The sequence below is a fragment of the Excalfactoria chinensis genome, chromosome 2 (genome assembly GCF_039878825.1).
Source record: "Excalfactoria chinensis isolate bCotChi1 chromosome 2, bCotChi1.hap2, whole genome shotgun sequence".
Lineage (NCBI taxonomy): Eukaryota > Metazoa > Chordata > Aves > Galliformes > Phasianidae > Excalfactoria > Excalfactoria chinensis.
Window position 1 is genome coordinate 91142524 of NC_092826.1, and position 13723 is coordinate 91156246.

Below are 13723 nucleotides of genomic sequence, written 5' to 3' on the forward strand. Positions count from 1 at the left end.
CCTGGTTGCCAAACTGGAGAAAAGTATATTTGATGAATGGACCACTTTCCGGATAATGAATTGGCTGGATGGCTGCATTCAGTGAGTTGTGGTCAATGGCTCAATGTCCATGTTGAGTCTAGTGACAATCCTCAGGGATTGGTGGTGGGACCGTTGCTACCTGACATCTTTGTAGACAATATGGACAGTGAGATTGAGTGCACTGTCAGCAAATTTGCAGAAGACACCAAGTTGAGTGGTACATTTGACACACTAAGGGGAAGGGATTTGGTCAGGCTTGAGAAGTAGGTCCATGCCAGCCTCATGAAGTTCAATAAAGTGCAAAGTCCTGTACCTGCACTGGGCAATCCCAAGCACAAATACAGTCTGGGCAGAGAGTGTCTGTTGATGAAAGATTCAACATGAACCAGCAATGTATGCTTGTAGCTCAGAAGGCCAACCATATCCTGTATTGCATCAAAAGAAGCATGACCAGCAGGTCAAGAGAGATGATTCTGCCCCTCTACTCTGCTCTCATGAGACCCCAGCTGGAGTACTGCATCCAGTTCTGGACCCCTCAATACAAGAAGGATGTCAGACTGTTGGAGTGGGTCCAGAGGGGTGGCCAGGAAGATGATCACAGCATTAGAGCACCTCCCCTACAAGAACAGGCTGAGAGAGCTGTGTTTGTTCTGCCTGGAGACTGAGGAGACCTTATAGCAGCCTACCAGTACCTGAAGGGGACCTAGATGAAAGATGGGGAGGAACATTTTTTTATAGGGGCAGGTAGTGACAGGATGAGGTGAAATGTCTTTAAACTAGAATAGGGTAGATTTAGACTAGATATTAAGAAAAAATTCTTTACTAAGAGAGTGGTGGGACACTGTAACAAGTTCTCAGAGAGGTTGTGGATGCCCCCTCCCTGGAAGCATGCAAGACCAGGCTGGATGGGCTTTTGAGAAACCTAGTCAGGGAGGTATCCCTGACTATAGCAGAAGGGTTGGAAGAAGACAGTCTTAAAGGTCCCTTCCAACTCAAACCAAACTATGATTCTGTGATTCTAAGACCTGTTATGACTAGCAGCACCCCCCGTTTTTACAAAAAAAAAACAAAACAAAAAAAAACAAAAAAAACAAAAAAAACCAAAAAAAACAAAAAAAAACACCAACAAAAAAAACCAAAAAACCAAATTTAAATCATGAATGTATAATTTGACTTGCCAGTAAGAAGTACTAAACAGGATTTAGTTTTTAAATTATTAAAAGCTGAAAAATTGATTTAATTATTCACCTATGATCTTCCTTTTGCACATATCATTTACCTTTAATGCAAAATGGTCCATCATATGCTGTCTGGGAGCAGTCACAGGAATAGCCATTGTATTTCTCAACACACTTGCCACCATTGGCACAGTACATTCCATAGCTTGTGCAGTGGCCAGAGCAGCCAGGCTTCACCCCTAGAGTGACCTTTGCTCTCTCTTCCAAGTCCAGTGTTATCCCATTCATCCTTAGCGAGCGAATGCAACCTAGGAAGCCCTGCTGGCCTCCTGCAGCACCTGAGCAGAAATATTAATAAGACAACAGAGAACAGTTTTACAGGAAATATCCTGCTAAGCTTGTGACAACAGGTGGAATTAAGTAACTTATTTATAAAAGTGAGGCATTACCACAATTTAGTGAAATTGAAATAAGTGAAAAGTGAAATGTCAGCTTTCAGACTGTGCCAAAAATAAACATAAAGAGTATGTGCCTTTGCTCTACACTTATCAGTTTTCAACTTTAAAATTTTTAGAGATGTGCGTGGCTTGGCTACATTGCTAAAATATAACTTTGTTCACTATATAATTATTGCTGATGGATGTTAACAATAATATGATACATTGCATATTTGAAACATGTTTAATATATTTCAAAACCAAAATGGAGAAACAGGGAGTAGTAAATATAGATGCTCATTTACAAGCAGCGTCAGGCATTACGCTTAATTGCCTAAGCATAGGGAGAAGGACACAGTACTGAAGAGCTGTATTTCAAAATCTGGATTGGAATACTTTTCTTAGCAGTCACTAAGGATTATTTTTTTCTTGGTAAATACTTACTGAAAAACATGATTTTATCTCAGAAAGTCTCACCTAGGGCTGGATTAAAAACAAACAAAAACAAAAGCCCTGAAACTGCAAGCAAAAGACTGAGAAGTTGTCAGACAGTGCTCTCATCCCTTTGATGACTGCAGTGCCACAGATGCTGAAGAGTTCCACATGTGCCTGAGGAGATTTCAACACTCATCTCTGCAGAGCACAGAGACCTGTGTAGGGCAGAGGACTAATTACAGACCATCTGCTGCTTCAAATCAGCCACAGAAACCAGAGGCTACTTCAGATCAGTGTCTAGTAACTGGATAATTTGGATTAAGAGAAGACAGCCTATTCTGGTCTCTTCTGAAGTGCACAGGGTAGAGGCCATTCTTGTGTGGTTCCACTTTATGCAAACTAATATACACCATGGCGATGAAAGAATCCTAATGCTCATAATTGTCACATTTTTCCTGTCCTGATGGATGTCCTAATGCCCAGGATTTTAAGTCATCCCTCTGGTTCCTTCATATTTCCCAAGGAATATTTATCACAGAAAATGGAGTACTGAAATAATTCTTATTCTGTGTCTCTCTGCAGGCTGTGATACTCAGATTGTTCACTGAAGACACTTGAACTCACATCAGTTCTCTGTCAGACTTGGCTAGAATTTAAATCAGAGACTCTATTCTTTGTAAGCTTCAATCTTCAAGTTATAGGAAATGTATCTGATTAAGAAAGAAAGAAAATCAGCTGCAGGTTTGGACATTCAGCTTTTGGCAGTACAACTACCAAGTATTTCAAAAGATGTATGGTATAAGTGTTAATTCAAAACAATTTATAAAATTCAACAGTTATTAGCAATTCCCCAAGAACTCAGGCTTGAATATTTCTATCTCTTTCCATTTTCATAAAAAGTCTTGGTATTTCTTTCAAAAGTCTAAGGCTTTTTCTTCTAAACAAACTTAATATTTCAATTTATTTGGAAACAAGCTTTTATTGGGATCATGGTCAGCAGTAAAGGAGAAACTCATTGTGTAAACAATGACTGTATCTCTGCTGACACTTTTTATGTGGTTTACAGCAACAGTGTGCCACTTACCAAGAAGAGAACAGCTTTAAGCAACATTTTGATTAATTTCAGCTGCTGGACTAACATGGAAAAAAATAAAGTAACATCTGTTTTTCCTTCTCCCTTCCTTTCTTCACTTAACAGATATGTAAAGAGGTAGGAAGGTGCTGCTTCTTTGCTCACTGTTTCATGTAGATTTTTTTCCAGCTAGTGGCACTTGCCATGTCTGGCCTTTGGAGTCCTAGGGCTAACAGTCAGAGAAATACAAGTACTGCTGGAATAAGATGCTAAAAATGCACTGGAAACCAGCAACTCCAGAAATTGACTGTATTCATTTGGTTCTGGTGAATGAATTTTTGTGACACCATGTGAGTCTATCTTACAGCAAATGGGAAAACAGCCCATTAGACTAAAGAGAAATTATTTCAGTAAGAGCAAAAGCATGGACAGTGACCAAACCTGTGTGACTAGGATGGACACAGAAGGCTTATACAGTCCTAGCATGACCTATGCAGAAATTTTCAATTCAATTGTAAACAAGTACATGTGAGAGAGAAACAGGCCAAAACAGGAGTTTGGCACTACCACCAAAAAATGACATGTTGCCAGTACAGAATATTTTCTCTTAGTTGATCCTCTCATCTCTGCAGTTTTGCAGGTGCTTGTCATTTCTCCTTCTTTATAATTTTTTCTCAAATATTTAGGAAGGCAACTTCCCATGTTAAATTAACTGATGATAGCTAAACGTGAGGCAGAGAGTTCATTCAGTACATGAAAGCCTGGTTACCTTCTCTGCACCTTACCAACATAGAGCTGGCTGTACAATTCCAGTCGTGTGTGTCCTTCTGTTGGTGCTTTCCGAACTTCTGGAGGCAACTGATCTACCTGCAGGCTGGCCTGTTTGACGTTCCTCTCTGCGCTGACCCGATGCCACTGGTCATCATTCAGCTGACTGGGAGATCGGACAATTATTTCCACAGGTCCATTTCCAACATCAAATGAAAAGGAAACCTCAGTAGCAGCTGAAACATTGAGCAAAATCAATTTTTTTTTTTTTTTTTTTTTTTTCCTGTAAGCATGTACATTTACACCTCTTAAACAGAAAATATTTAAGTAGAAATACATACTTCTCAGACACCCTTCAGAATTATGAGCACATTTAGCTCCTTCTAACATGAGTAGAAATTTTAGTACTTCCACGAAACCATTCTGAAAAGGCTCTTAAGGATGTGACAGTTAAAATTAACTCAAAGTAAAATATATCCTGAAAGAAGAATTTTTATTTCCACTAATATTTTCAATAATATCAGAAAAGTATGCTCACAAACTTTTAAAAGAAAACATCAATAGATCCTGAAATATATATATGTTAATTTCCACAGTTTTTTTTTTTGTTTGTTTGTTTTTTCTTCTTCCTCTGGGAAGCAGTTAATTTCTACAATAAAATAATTAATGTATGAAGTGGTGGTAAATAAGTGATGTGACATTTTATGGCTGAAAAACAAACAGATTCTTAGCAAACACTATAGCATTCTATTTATATTAAAAATTCAAAGAATTCTTAGATATTCTACAAATGTTCAACAAGCTCTATTAGACATTTCATCAGTCATATCCACCATGATATAGCAATATAATTGATACTGGTGGTTGTACAGAGTAGGTGATTTTTGACTAAAGAAACACAATTTTAAATTTCCTATTGAGATTTTGTTTATACTAAATATGTTTTAAAAATTATTTTATAGTGGCAGAATACTAGGTGAAAGTGTTATCACAGAATGGATTGTTATTGACAGCATTCACAAAGGAGCATACCAGGCAAAAATGAAAACATCTGAGACTTCCATTTAATTAGTTTTTCTAAAACATACAATAAAGCTTTAATACCATTTTATTTTTCTGAAAAATCTCTGATTAAAGCTTGCCATTAAAGAAATAAAAATGCTTCACTTTAGTGTTATCATGCCTTGTAATTTCAGGGATTCTAACAATAAACTTCAGTACTTCTGTAGTGTGTTATACCTGAATTTGTTTTCAAGATGTGTGTATTTGTCCCTTATATTTTGCTTTGAAGAAACACCTCAGATTTCCTCACTGTCACAGAATGGTCCAGGTTGGAAGGGACCTCAAGGATTACTAATCTCCAAGCCCTCTACCACAGGCAGGACCACTAACCTCCACATTTAATACTAGATAAGGCTACCCAGGGCCCCATCCAACCTGACCTTGAACATATCTAGGGATGAGGCATCCACAGGCTCTCTGGGCAGCCTGTTCCAGCACCTCACCACACTCATAGCAAAGAACTTTCCCCTGACATCCAGCCTTCTCTCCTTGTTGGGGAATAAGGTCAGCTGGGGAATGGGCCCGAGTAAAAAACTGCTAAGATAACAACAGCTGAAGCAGCAGAAGCAGAACCATGGAATGGGGATACGAAGAAGTGCTTTGCTAGATTTGCCATGATTATATGATTATGGGTTTATTATTATTATTATTTGTAATATATCACTCCCTTCAACTTAAAACATTTCCCCTTGGCCTGCTATTATCTACCCTTTCAAAGAGTTGACTCCCCTCCTGTTTATAGGCTCCCTTTTCCCAAACAATATCTTTCTACAGGAAAATGTAAAATGATATTTCCTAAATATGATATTGTCATGGTTTCATAATTTTGCTATTGGTATTCCACATCATAACATCATGCGTAGCACAGAGAAGAAGAACTAGATGTCCCAGAGGACCTCATGGTCAGAGAGGGAAATATGTCACGGAAGTGACACTGACTCTCTCTCTCTCACTGCCTGGCAGCAGGTGTGGGGGTGCTTCCAAGCCATGCACTTTCAGTTCCAAAGTAGGCTTCTTGGTCTTCAGAAAACAGGCCTACTGCCCCACTGTCACAGACAGACTGATCTAGATACCTCCATGACAAATATTCCTCTTATTCTGAGGCAACAGACAGCTCTGCTGATATTTTTTTTTGGGTTCCCTGAGTGTAAATCCACCCTGGATTTCAGAAACATCTGCAAGAATATTTCTTGATTTGCAAGCTTCTGATCTTCTAGGAGCAAGTGCCTTTCTTATATTTTTGTGAAAGAGGAGCACCCCAGATCAATCTTCTCATTAAAGTTTTGTTTTCAGTGCAGGTGCCTACTGACTTGCTGAAAGAGACATGCAAGGGCAGCACAGAATATATGGGCTGTACTGATCCATCCCTGAGCAACATAAACACATAAGTTTTAAAAACCAAAGGAGAGGAAATTATTTGCAAGATTGAAAAAAAACAAAACCATGAAGGACATCAGTGAAATGATCAATACAGATAATCACAGGCTGCACGGCAGCATCTCACATGCAAGTTCTGTTGCTAGTTCTGATTCTTCATTCTCAGCTTCTATTTGAATAAAAATTTCAGTCTGTGATGTAACAATACTATTCAGCCAGAGTAGCTTCTATATAAAACGATTTCTTCTGGCATATTATTATAAGTGGATGAGCATCTGTGGTGGGTTGACTCTGGTCAGCAGCTCAGCTCTTGAACAGCTCACTTGTGTGCTCCTTACTCCAACTCTCTCCAGAGAGCAGGAAGAGAGAAAGTGAGAAAAATCATGCGCTAATATGATAAAGAAAATTTAATAGTTCAGACTGAAAGGTTAGAAAAAAAAAAAAGTCACCAAAAATAAGTTAACAAGCAAAACAAAGGAAATGTCTCACTACATCTCACAAGCATAACAATGTCTAGCTTGTATCCAAACAAGGACCACCTTTGCAGCCCTATCGCCTTCTTCTATCTGCACCCTAGAGTTATTGCTAGGCATGATTTCATACATTATAGCATACCCCTTTGGCCAATAGTCACAGCTATGAGTCATTTCAAGTTCTTGGCCTTACCCAAATCAGAGGGAATGAATAAGTTGGAAAAAGAAAAAGCCCTTACAGTTCCTGGCACTATTTAGCAACAGACAAAGTATCGGTGTGTTATCAACACTAATATAGGCACAAATTAAACATACAGCATTTTTCTGCTGTAAAGAAAATTAGCTCAATCCCACCCATGCCCAGTATAACATCAAATTTATTCAGAAGTTCAGAGTAACTATGTGGAAAATAGCAACAGTTCAGTTTCTTTCTCTCTAAAAGTATAGTTTTCTTTTCAGTCTCTATATATCTATACATACAGCCTTGGATAATGGGGTATTTTGGACTCAGATACATACTTATTTGACAAGCTTTTGAAGGGAAGGATTAAAAATCATTCAACATGTAATCTGATCAGCTGTTCACAGTGAATTTTTCATAAACATGTACACAGCAAGCAGTACTGAGATACTTGAGATTTCTACAAAGGTTAATCACTTCGCAGCTCAGGAAGCAAGCTTCCATTCTATTTTCTGTCTTACCAAATACCATATTTACAGTTGAAGTAATACAAGTATAATGTACAGGTGGAATAATACAAGTACAGTTGGAATAGATAGTCAGAGGGTATCTAAGGAAAAGGACTCACCAACTCTGAGGCCTACAGTCAAGAAATGGTGCTCACCAGTTTCAAGGCTCACCAAAAGAACTCCACAAAGAAGCAATCTCCAGAAAAAAATGCCACTTTAGTTGTGGTCATCCCTTAAATGGGATCTGGGAGAGGTGGAGTCAAGATCCACCTCTTCCGGTAGCACAGCTGAATTACCTTCACCTGTGCTCCTGCAGCTGACTCATCACTTGCCTCAGACAGGTAATCAGAGGTTCAGGCTGTGATCAACTGTTTTCCTTACACTATAAAACTCAAGGTGATTCTTCTAAAAAATGTGAATATGGATCAAACTTGGAAAAAAATGACTGAAGCTGCTTAATTAAGGAATTAAAAAAAATTTCTTTTCTTTGGCATTTTTTAATTTATTATTATTATTTTCTTTTTTTAGCGTACTTGGTCAATATGAAATTCTGAGATGGAAATTCCATGAAACTAAACAAGGGTAAATTTTTTTACTCACTTCTGGCACATATACTCCCTCAGTAAATCAAGGTTTGTGGGCTTGTGGCTACACTTAGTTTTACAGTTTCTGTGCCTTCTTTATTACTCTTTTACATGGAGTTGAGCAAGCAAATATGTAATTAAATCTGAAAGTGTTTCTTTCATCACTTCCATTTTCAAAGGTCTTAGGTCAAGCCAGCCACCTGTTCAGAATGTAAAAGTGCTACTTTGGCAAACACTTTCTCACTGTTCTTACAATGTTATGTTATGTAGAAGTAACATTTTTTCCCTAACATGGGGTTTCACTGTACAGATCAGACATGTTCTGCATTTGTCTGCAGGTTAGGAAGGCAGACAAAAAAGATCATGCAGTTTTACACAGTCTTGGATCTTATAGTGCCAGTGTAAGTGAAAAAAGATGGAAGTTGGAAGGGAGGAAATACAGTGACAGTGTACCCAGTAACTAGCCCAGGTTAACTTGTAAATAAACCCAGAAACTAGACTCTAGGGGTATCCCTGGAGTCAGTACTGGTTTCAAAATTACCCAGTATCTAGTCCAGCATTCTGCTCTGCGATGATGGGGCAGTGTGCACTGTCAGATGGTTTGCTGATGATTTAAAACTGGGAGGGATGGTTGATATACTGGAAGTTTGTGCTGCCATCCAAAGGAATCTCAGCACACTGCTGAAACGGACAGATATGAACCTTACGCAGTTCAACAGAGGGAAGTGCGAAGTCCTGCATCTGAGCAGTAACAAATGCATCCACCACAACTTGCTGGAGGCTGTGCTACTGGAAACTAGCTGTTCATGAACCTCATCACCCCATGAACACCAACATGAACACAAGCCAGCAGTGTGCCCTTGCAGCAGCAGAAGGTGAATGGTATCCTGGGCTGCATAAGTATTATCAGCATTGAGAGAAGTTATCCTTTTCCTCTATACTCAGCCCTAGTGAGGCCACATCTGGAGTTCCATGTCCAATTCTGGTCTCCCAGTACTAATCAGACATGGATATGCTAGAGAGAGTTCAATGAGGGGTTGTGAAGATGAACGAAGGACTGGAGCATCTATCCTGTGAAGAGAGGCTCAAAGGAATCTCATCAGTGTCTATAAATACCTGAAAGGAAGGTGCAAAGAAGACAAAGAAAAGCTATTTTCGGTTGTGCAATAAGCACAAACTGGTACATAGCAGGCACTGTCTGAACCTCAGGTAACACTTCTTTAATGTAAAGGTGATTGAACTCTCTATGGGGATCTAGTTGAAGTCTTCTGGAATTTTTTTCATCTAATTTAGTGGAATAGAATGTCAACAGGTTATAACACCGGTTGTTTCCTTATGATATCATTTATTTTCTTTATTCCCTTAAATTTACCTTCTAATGCTTATCTCTCTGGGTAGAATTAGAGTATAGTTATGAGGTTGCCTAGTGAAGCTCACATGAGACAAGCTACAGTGATCCCAGCATGTACAAGGAAGAAGATAAAAAGCAGAGCAGTATATCACTCACAGTAAAGGAAATTTGTGGAGCATGGCACCAAATGGTTTTTTACCTTCAGATGACCAGAGGATTTAGTGTCTATCAAATACAGATTTTGCACTTGTGATCTTCATTTCTGGCAGCTAAAAGTATGCATTACTGCTGTGTCCCTGTAAGCTTCAGTTCCAAACAGTAAATCATGAAGTTATAGAATTTCAGTTTTTCTTTGTTGCATGATTAGCTCTCTTGGGTCTCATTAAGAGTCAAAGATATTACAGATATTATACAAAAAAACCACCACCACCACCAACAACAAAACCAACTAAACAAATAAATTAATGCCATTATTCTGCTAGTCTGTTAGTCTACACAATCAAGCTATGCTTTGTTGTGTGCATGCCACTTGCACCAATATGTACGCTTATTTATATAATTTGAAATATTTGCAGACATATTTATTTTCTTCTTTTACATTGAGTTGAGCAAGCAAAACTTTCCCCTCAGAGTACTTCAGTATTAAAGGCTGTGGTACAGTGTATAGTCATTTCCCTTAAATGCATGTATACTACCGCAGTGTTTCAACAATATCACTATTAATGCAGGCTGTTTACTACTGTAGGTGGCCCTCAGAATGTTAGGAAGTCAAATTCAGGAAGAGGCGCATACCTTACTGCAGTTCTGTTACAGCTTAGCAGGTACTTCTTTGGAGCAAAACAGTGGACTAGAAAACAGTAGATTTACAGTCCTTCCCTGCATTTTCCCCAGAGTAGCACAACTTACTGTCCGATTGCAGCTGAGGAGGTATGTTTAACTGTTGGAAACGTGACTTTATCTTCCAGAACATACAGGCTACCTGCAAATGGCTAAATCTCCAGTTACATGATGTTAAAAAGATGAACATTCCTGGCTTCTCTGACCCTGTGGAAATAGTTCTACTACTTCTACTGTCAGACAACCACTTACATGCACTGTTAGCAGTATTTTGGAAAAGAACAGCTAGACTGGAGCTCAAAATGAAGGAAAAACAGAATTGAATTTGGTGCTTTTCTCATCATGAGTAAGCATCTCTTTGAGGACCATGATAAGGAGGGATTTGACTTTTGTAATAACTAGGAGTCAGTTATTTTTACCTTATTTTAAAATAAAGTCAATATTAACCAACTAATCAAATAAAAATATCAGCCTTCATACACAAGATTGCCCTGGGGGTCACAGACATTACATTTAGATGAAAGTACCAATTTTGTCATGAAAATTAATGCAAAGGCTAAACATGATCATAGAATCATGGAATGGCTTGGGTTGACAACAACCATAACGATCATCCAGATTCAACCTTCCTGCTTTGGGCAGGGCTGCCAACCACTAGAACAGGCAGCCCAGAACCACATCCAGCCTGGCTTTGAATGCCTCCAGGTCTGATTGTACCCCTGAAGAAAAGAGTGATGCAATTATTAAAATCTGTAAGAAAATATATGAACTGATCATCTGTTACAGCATTCAGTCTGGGGGAACGAGTGTGTATAGGAAATTGGTAATCACAGGCTGAACCTCTGATTAATCAGCTGAGGCAAGTATTGGGTCAGCTGTGGGATCACAGGTGAGAATAATTTAGCTGTGCTCCTGGAAGGGGTGGAGCTTTACTCCACCTCCTCTAGACCTCATTCAAGGGTTGACCACCACTAAGGCAGCATCTCTTGGAGATCACTCCCTGGTGGAGATTGCCTCAACATTTCTCAGTGAAGGCATCCCTATTGATGAGTTTTCCCCTATAAATAACCTTTTGAATATTTCTTACCATCTTTGTATCAATCCACCTTACATTTGGTGAGCCATCCAGGAGCCTGCTGTTGTGGCTGTAATGTCTTTCTTGTGGAAAATATATAATTGGATCAAGGGGAAGAAAGTTACCCCCTTAGGGAAGATGCTCCCTGGACAAGTTCCAGGGTTTATGGGGTGCCCCTATTTTCAAATTGCCACTATCATTGAGCAATAGGGCCCATTATAAGTGGCGGATAATATCTCTCTGTTCTGCCTAGCTGAATATTTTCAAGGCCTGTATAAGGATGTGTTGATCACTAAAGAAAGACAACTGGCTGCATCCACAGTGGTGTGGCCTCTATTGACTGCCTTAAATCAGGCAGAAAAACAGGGAAAAAAAACATCACTTTTTCCTCCGAGCTCCCAAATTCATTACATCTCAATAAATGATGACCAGGTACCTGAAACAACAGATCTGGTTGAGAACAAAGTTACTAAAGCTGATTTAAAAGAGCCTCCTAGGATGAACTCATTACAAGTCCATCCTATTATAACACAAAAAATGAAAAAGGTCCAAGATCGACCAGCAGGGGTGCATTAGAGTAAGGCCTTCAGTTCTGGACACTCTCTTACTCATTTTACTTATTATTTTCAATTAGAATTATATTGTATTATGTTGTCTTATCTTGCATTTCTATATCATATTTTGTAAGTCAATTTTCTCCCATAGTTTATTGCTTCTGCTGTTACGTTTTTAGAACCAACCCCCTCCCTTCTCTCCTTTTCCTCCTTCCATCCTCCTCTGAATCTGTGGGTCCTCCTGCCCCATTAGTCATGGAACCAGGCCAAACCAGCCCAGAAATCACTGTCAGACCTCTAAGATCATTCAGTCCAACCATCCACCTATCCCCAGTATTTCCCACTAAGCCATGACCCTCAGTACAGTGTCTAAATATTTCTTGAACACCTCCAGGGACAGTGACTCCACCACCTCCCTGGCAGCCTGCTCCAGTGCCTGACCACTCTCTTGGAGAAGCAGTAGTTCCTAACATCCAATCTGAATCTCCGATGGCTCAACTTCAGGCCATTCCCTCTAGTCCTATTACTAGCTACATGGGAAAAGAGGCCAACCCCCTCCTCATCACAGCCTCCCTTCAGGTAGTTGTAAAGAGCAGTAGTGTCACATCTGAGCATCCTTTTCTCTAGAGTAAACAATCCCAGCTCCCTCAGCCACTCCTCATAAGGCCTGTGTACTAGATCACTCACCAGCTTCATTATCCTTTTCTGAACATACTCCAGGGCCTCAGTGTTTTTCTTGTAGTGAAGGGCCCAAAAGTGAACCCAGTATTTGAGGTGTGGTCTTATCAGGATTGAGTGCAGAGGGATAACCACTTCTCTGTTCCTACTAGCAACACTATTTCTGATACAAGCCAGGATAAGGAAAGAAAATGACCACAACAGTGAGACTAGTATGATGGAAAAAAAGTGGTGTTCTCAAAGATTTTATAGGAGAACTGTATTTTTCCAAAAACAGCGTAGGGAAGCTGTAAGAGAGAAAAGATCTACTTTCCATCCCTAACAACATTTTTAATGTAAAAACAAATCTAGAAAATATGACGAACAAGGTTTGATTTCTAGAAGCCCTTACAGAAAAAATTACACCCTATCCAGATTCCTCTTCTGTAAGATTTTTCAGCTGACAATCCAGCTGTCAAAGTACTGACTATCTGTTGATTTACTGACATATGTAAAAACTGAGGCTTAAGATAATTTTAGATCTCTGTCTACTGTTCCTTGGATGGTAATATGTAAGAAGCTGTCAGAGGAGCTGTTTGATATCAGGAGTAACCAAAAATTTTAGTCATGTTCATAGTAGCGTTTTATCACTGCATTTTTCATGACAGTCCTCCTTGTCAGTTTGAAAGATCAGTTTCTTAGGTTACATAAACACTTTCTCCCTATTCACAGAGAACATGAAGCTTCGCTGAAGACACATGAAGATACTCTACATACTGCAAGAACACAATTCTTATAAATCTTAAGTTAGAAAATGAACTGTGTAGTTATCAGACCTTAAGACAGCACATCAATAAAACAGTTTCATGGGCATTACTAGCAGAAACTCTTGTGCTCTGAGTATAGTACAAAATACCAAACTTCTTTCCAAAGTCTGGAATCTAAGAATCAATAGACCAAGTGATTTGTTCCCCTATTTACTAAGTGAAGCAGACTGATTACAAAAATCAGAACCTCACATCTCCTGATCTGTAAAGCTGAACCCATGCTTCACATATTACAGGTATATACAAGCATGTAACATGCAACAGGACAAAGAAGAACTTGTACTTTTTGCTGGAAGAAGACAATGATTTCTGCTTCCTACAACTT

General features: G+C 39.1%; 1 protein-coding gene across 3 annotated transcripts in view; it reads right to left on the bottom strand.

The window, feature by feature from the left end:
- The window catches only part of CNTNAP2 (contactin associated protein 2), a 624497-nt gene that overhangs the window by 91475 nt on the left and 519299 nt on the right, over nucleotides 1-13723 (bottom strand). For all 3 annotated transcript variants that reach the window (XM_072329823.1, XM_072329822.1, XM_072329821.1), the window contains 2 exons: nucleotides 3929-4147; nucleotides 1301-1537 (listed from right to left, as the gene is read on the bottom strand). In XM_072329823.1, the coding sequence (XP_072185924.1) occupies nucleotides 1301-1537; nucleotides 3929-4147 (456 nt within the window). The remainder of the gene's footprint in view (nucleotides 1-1300; nucleotides 1538-3928; nucleotides 4148-13723) is intronic.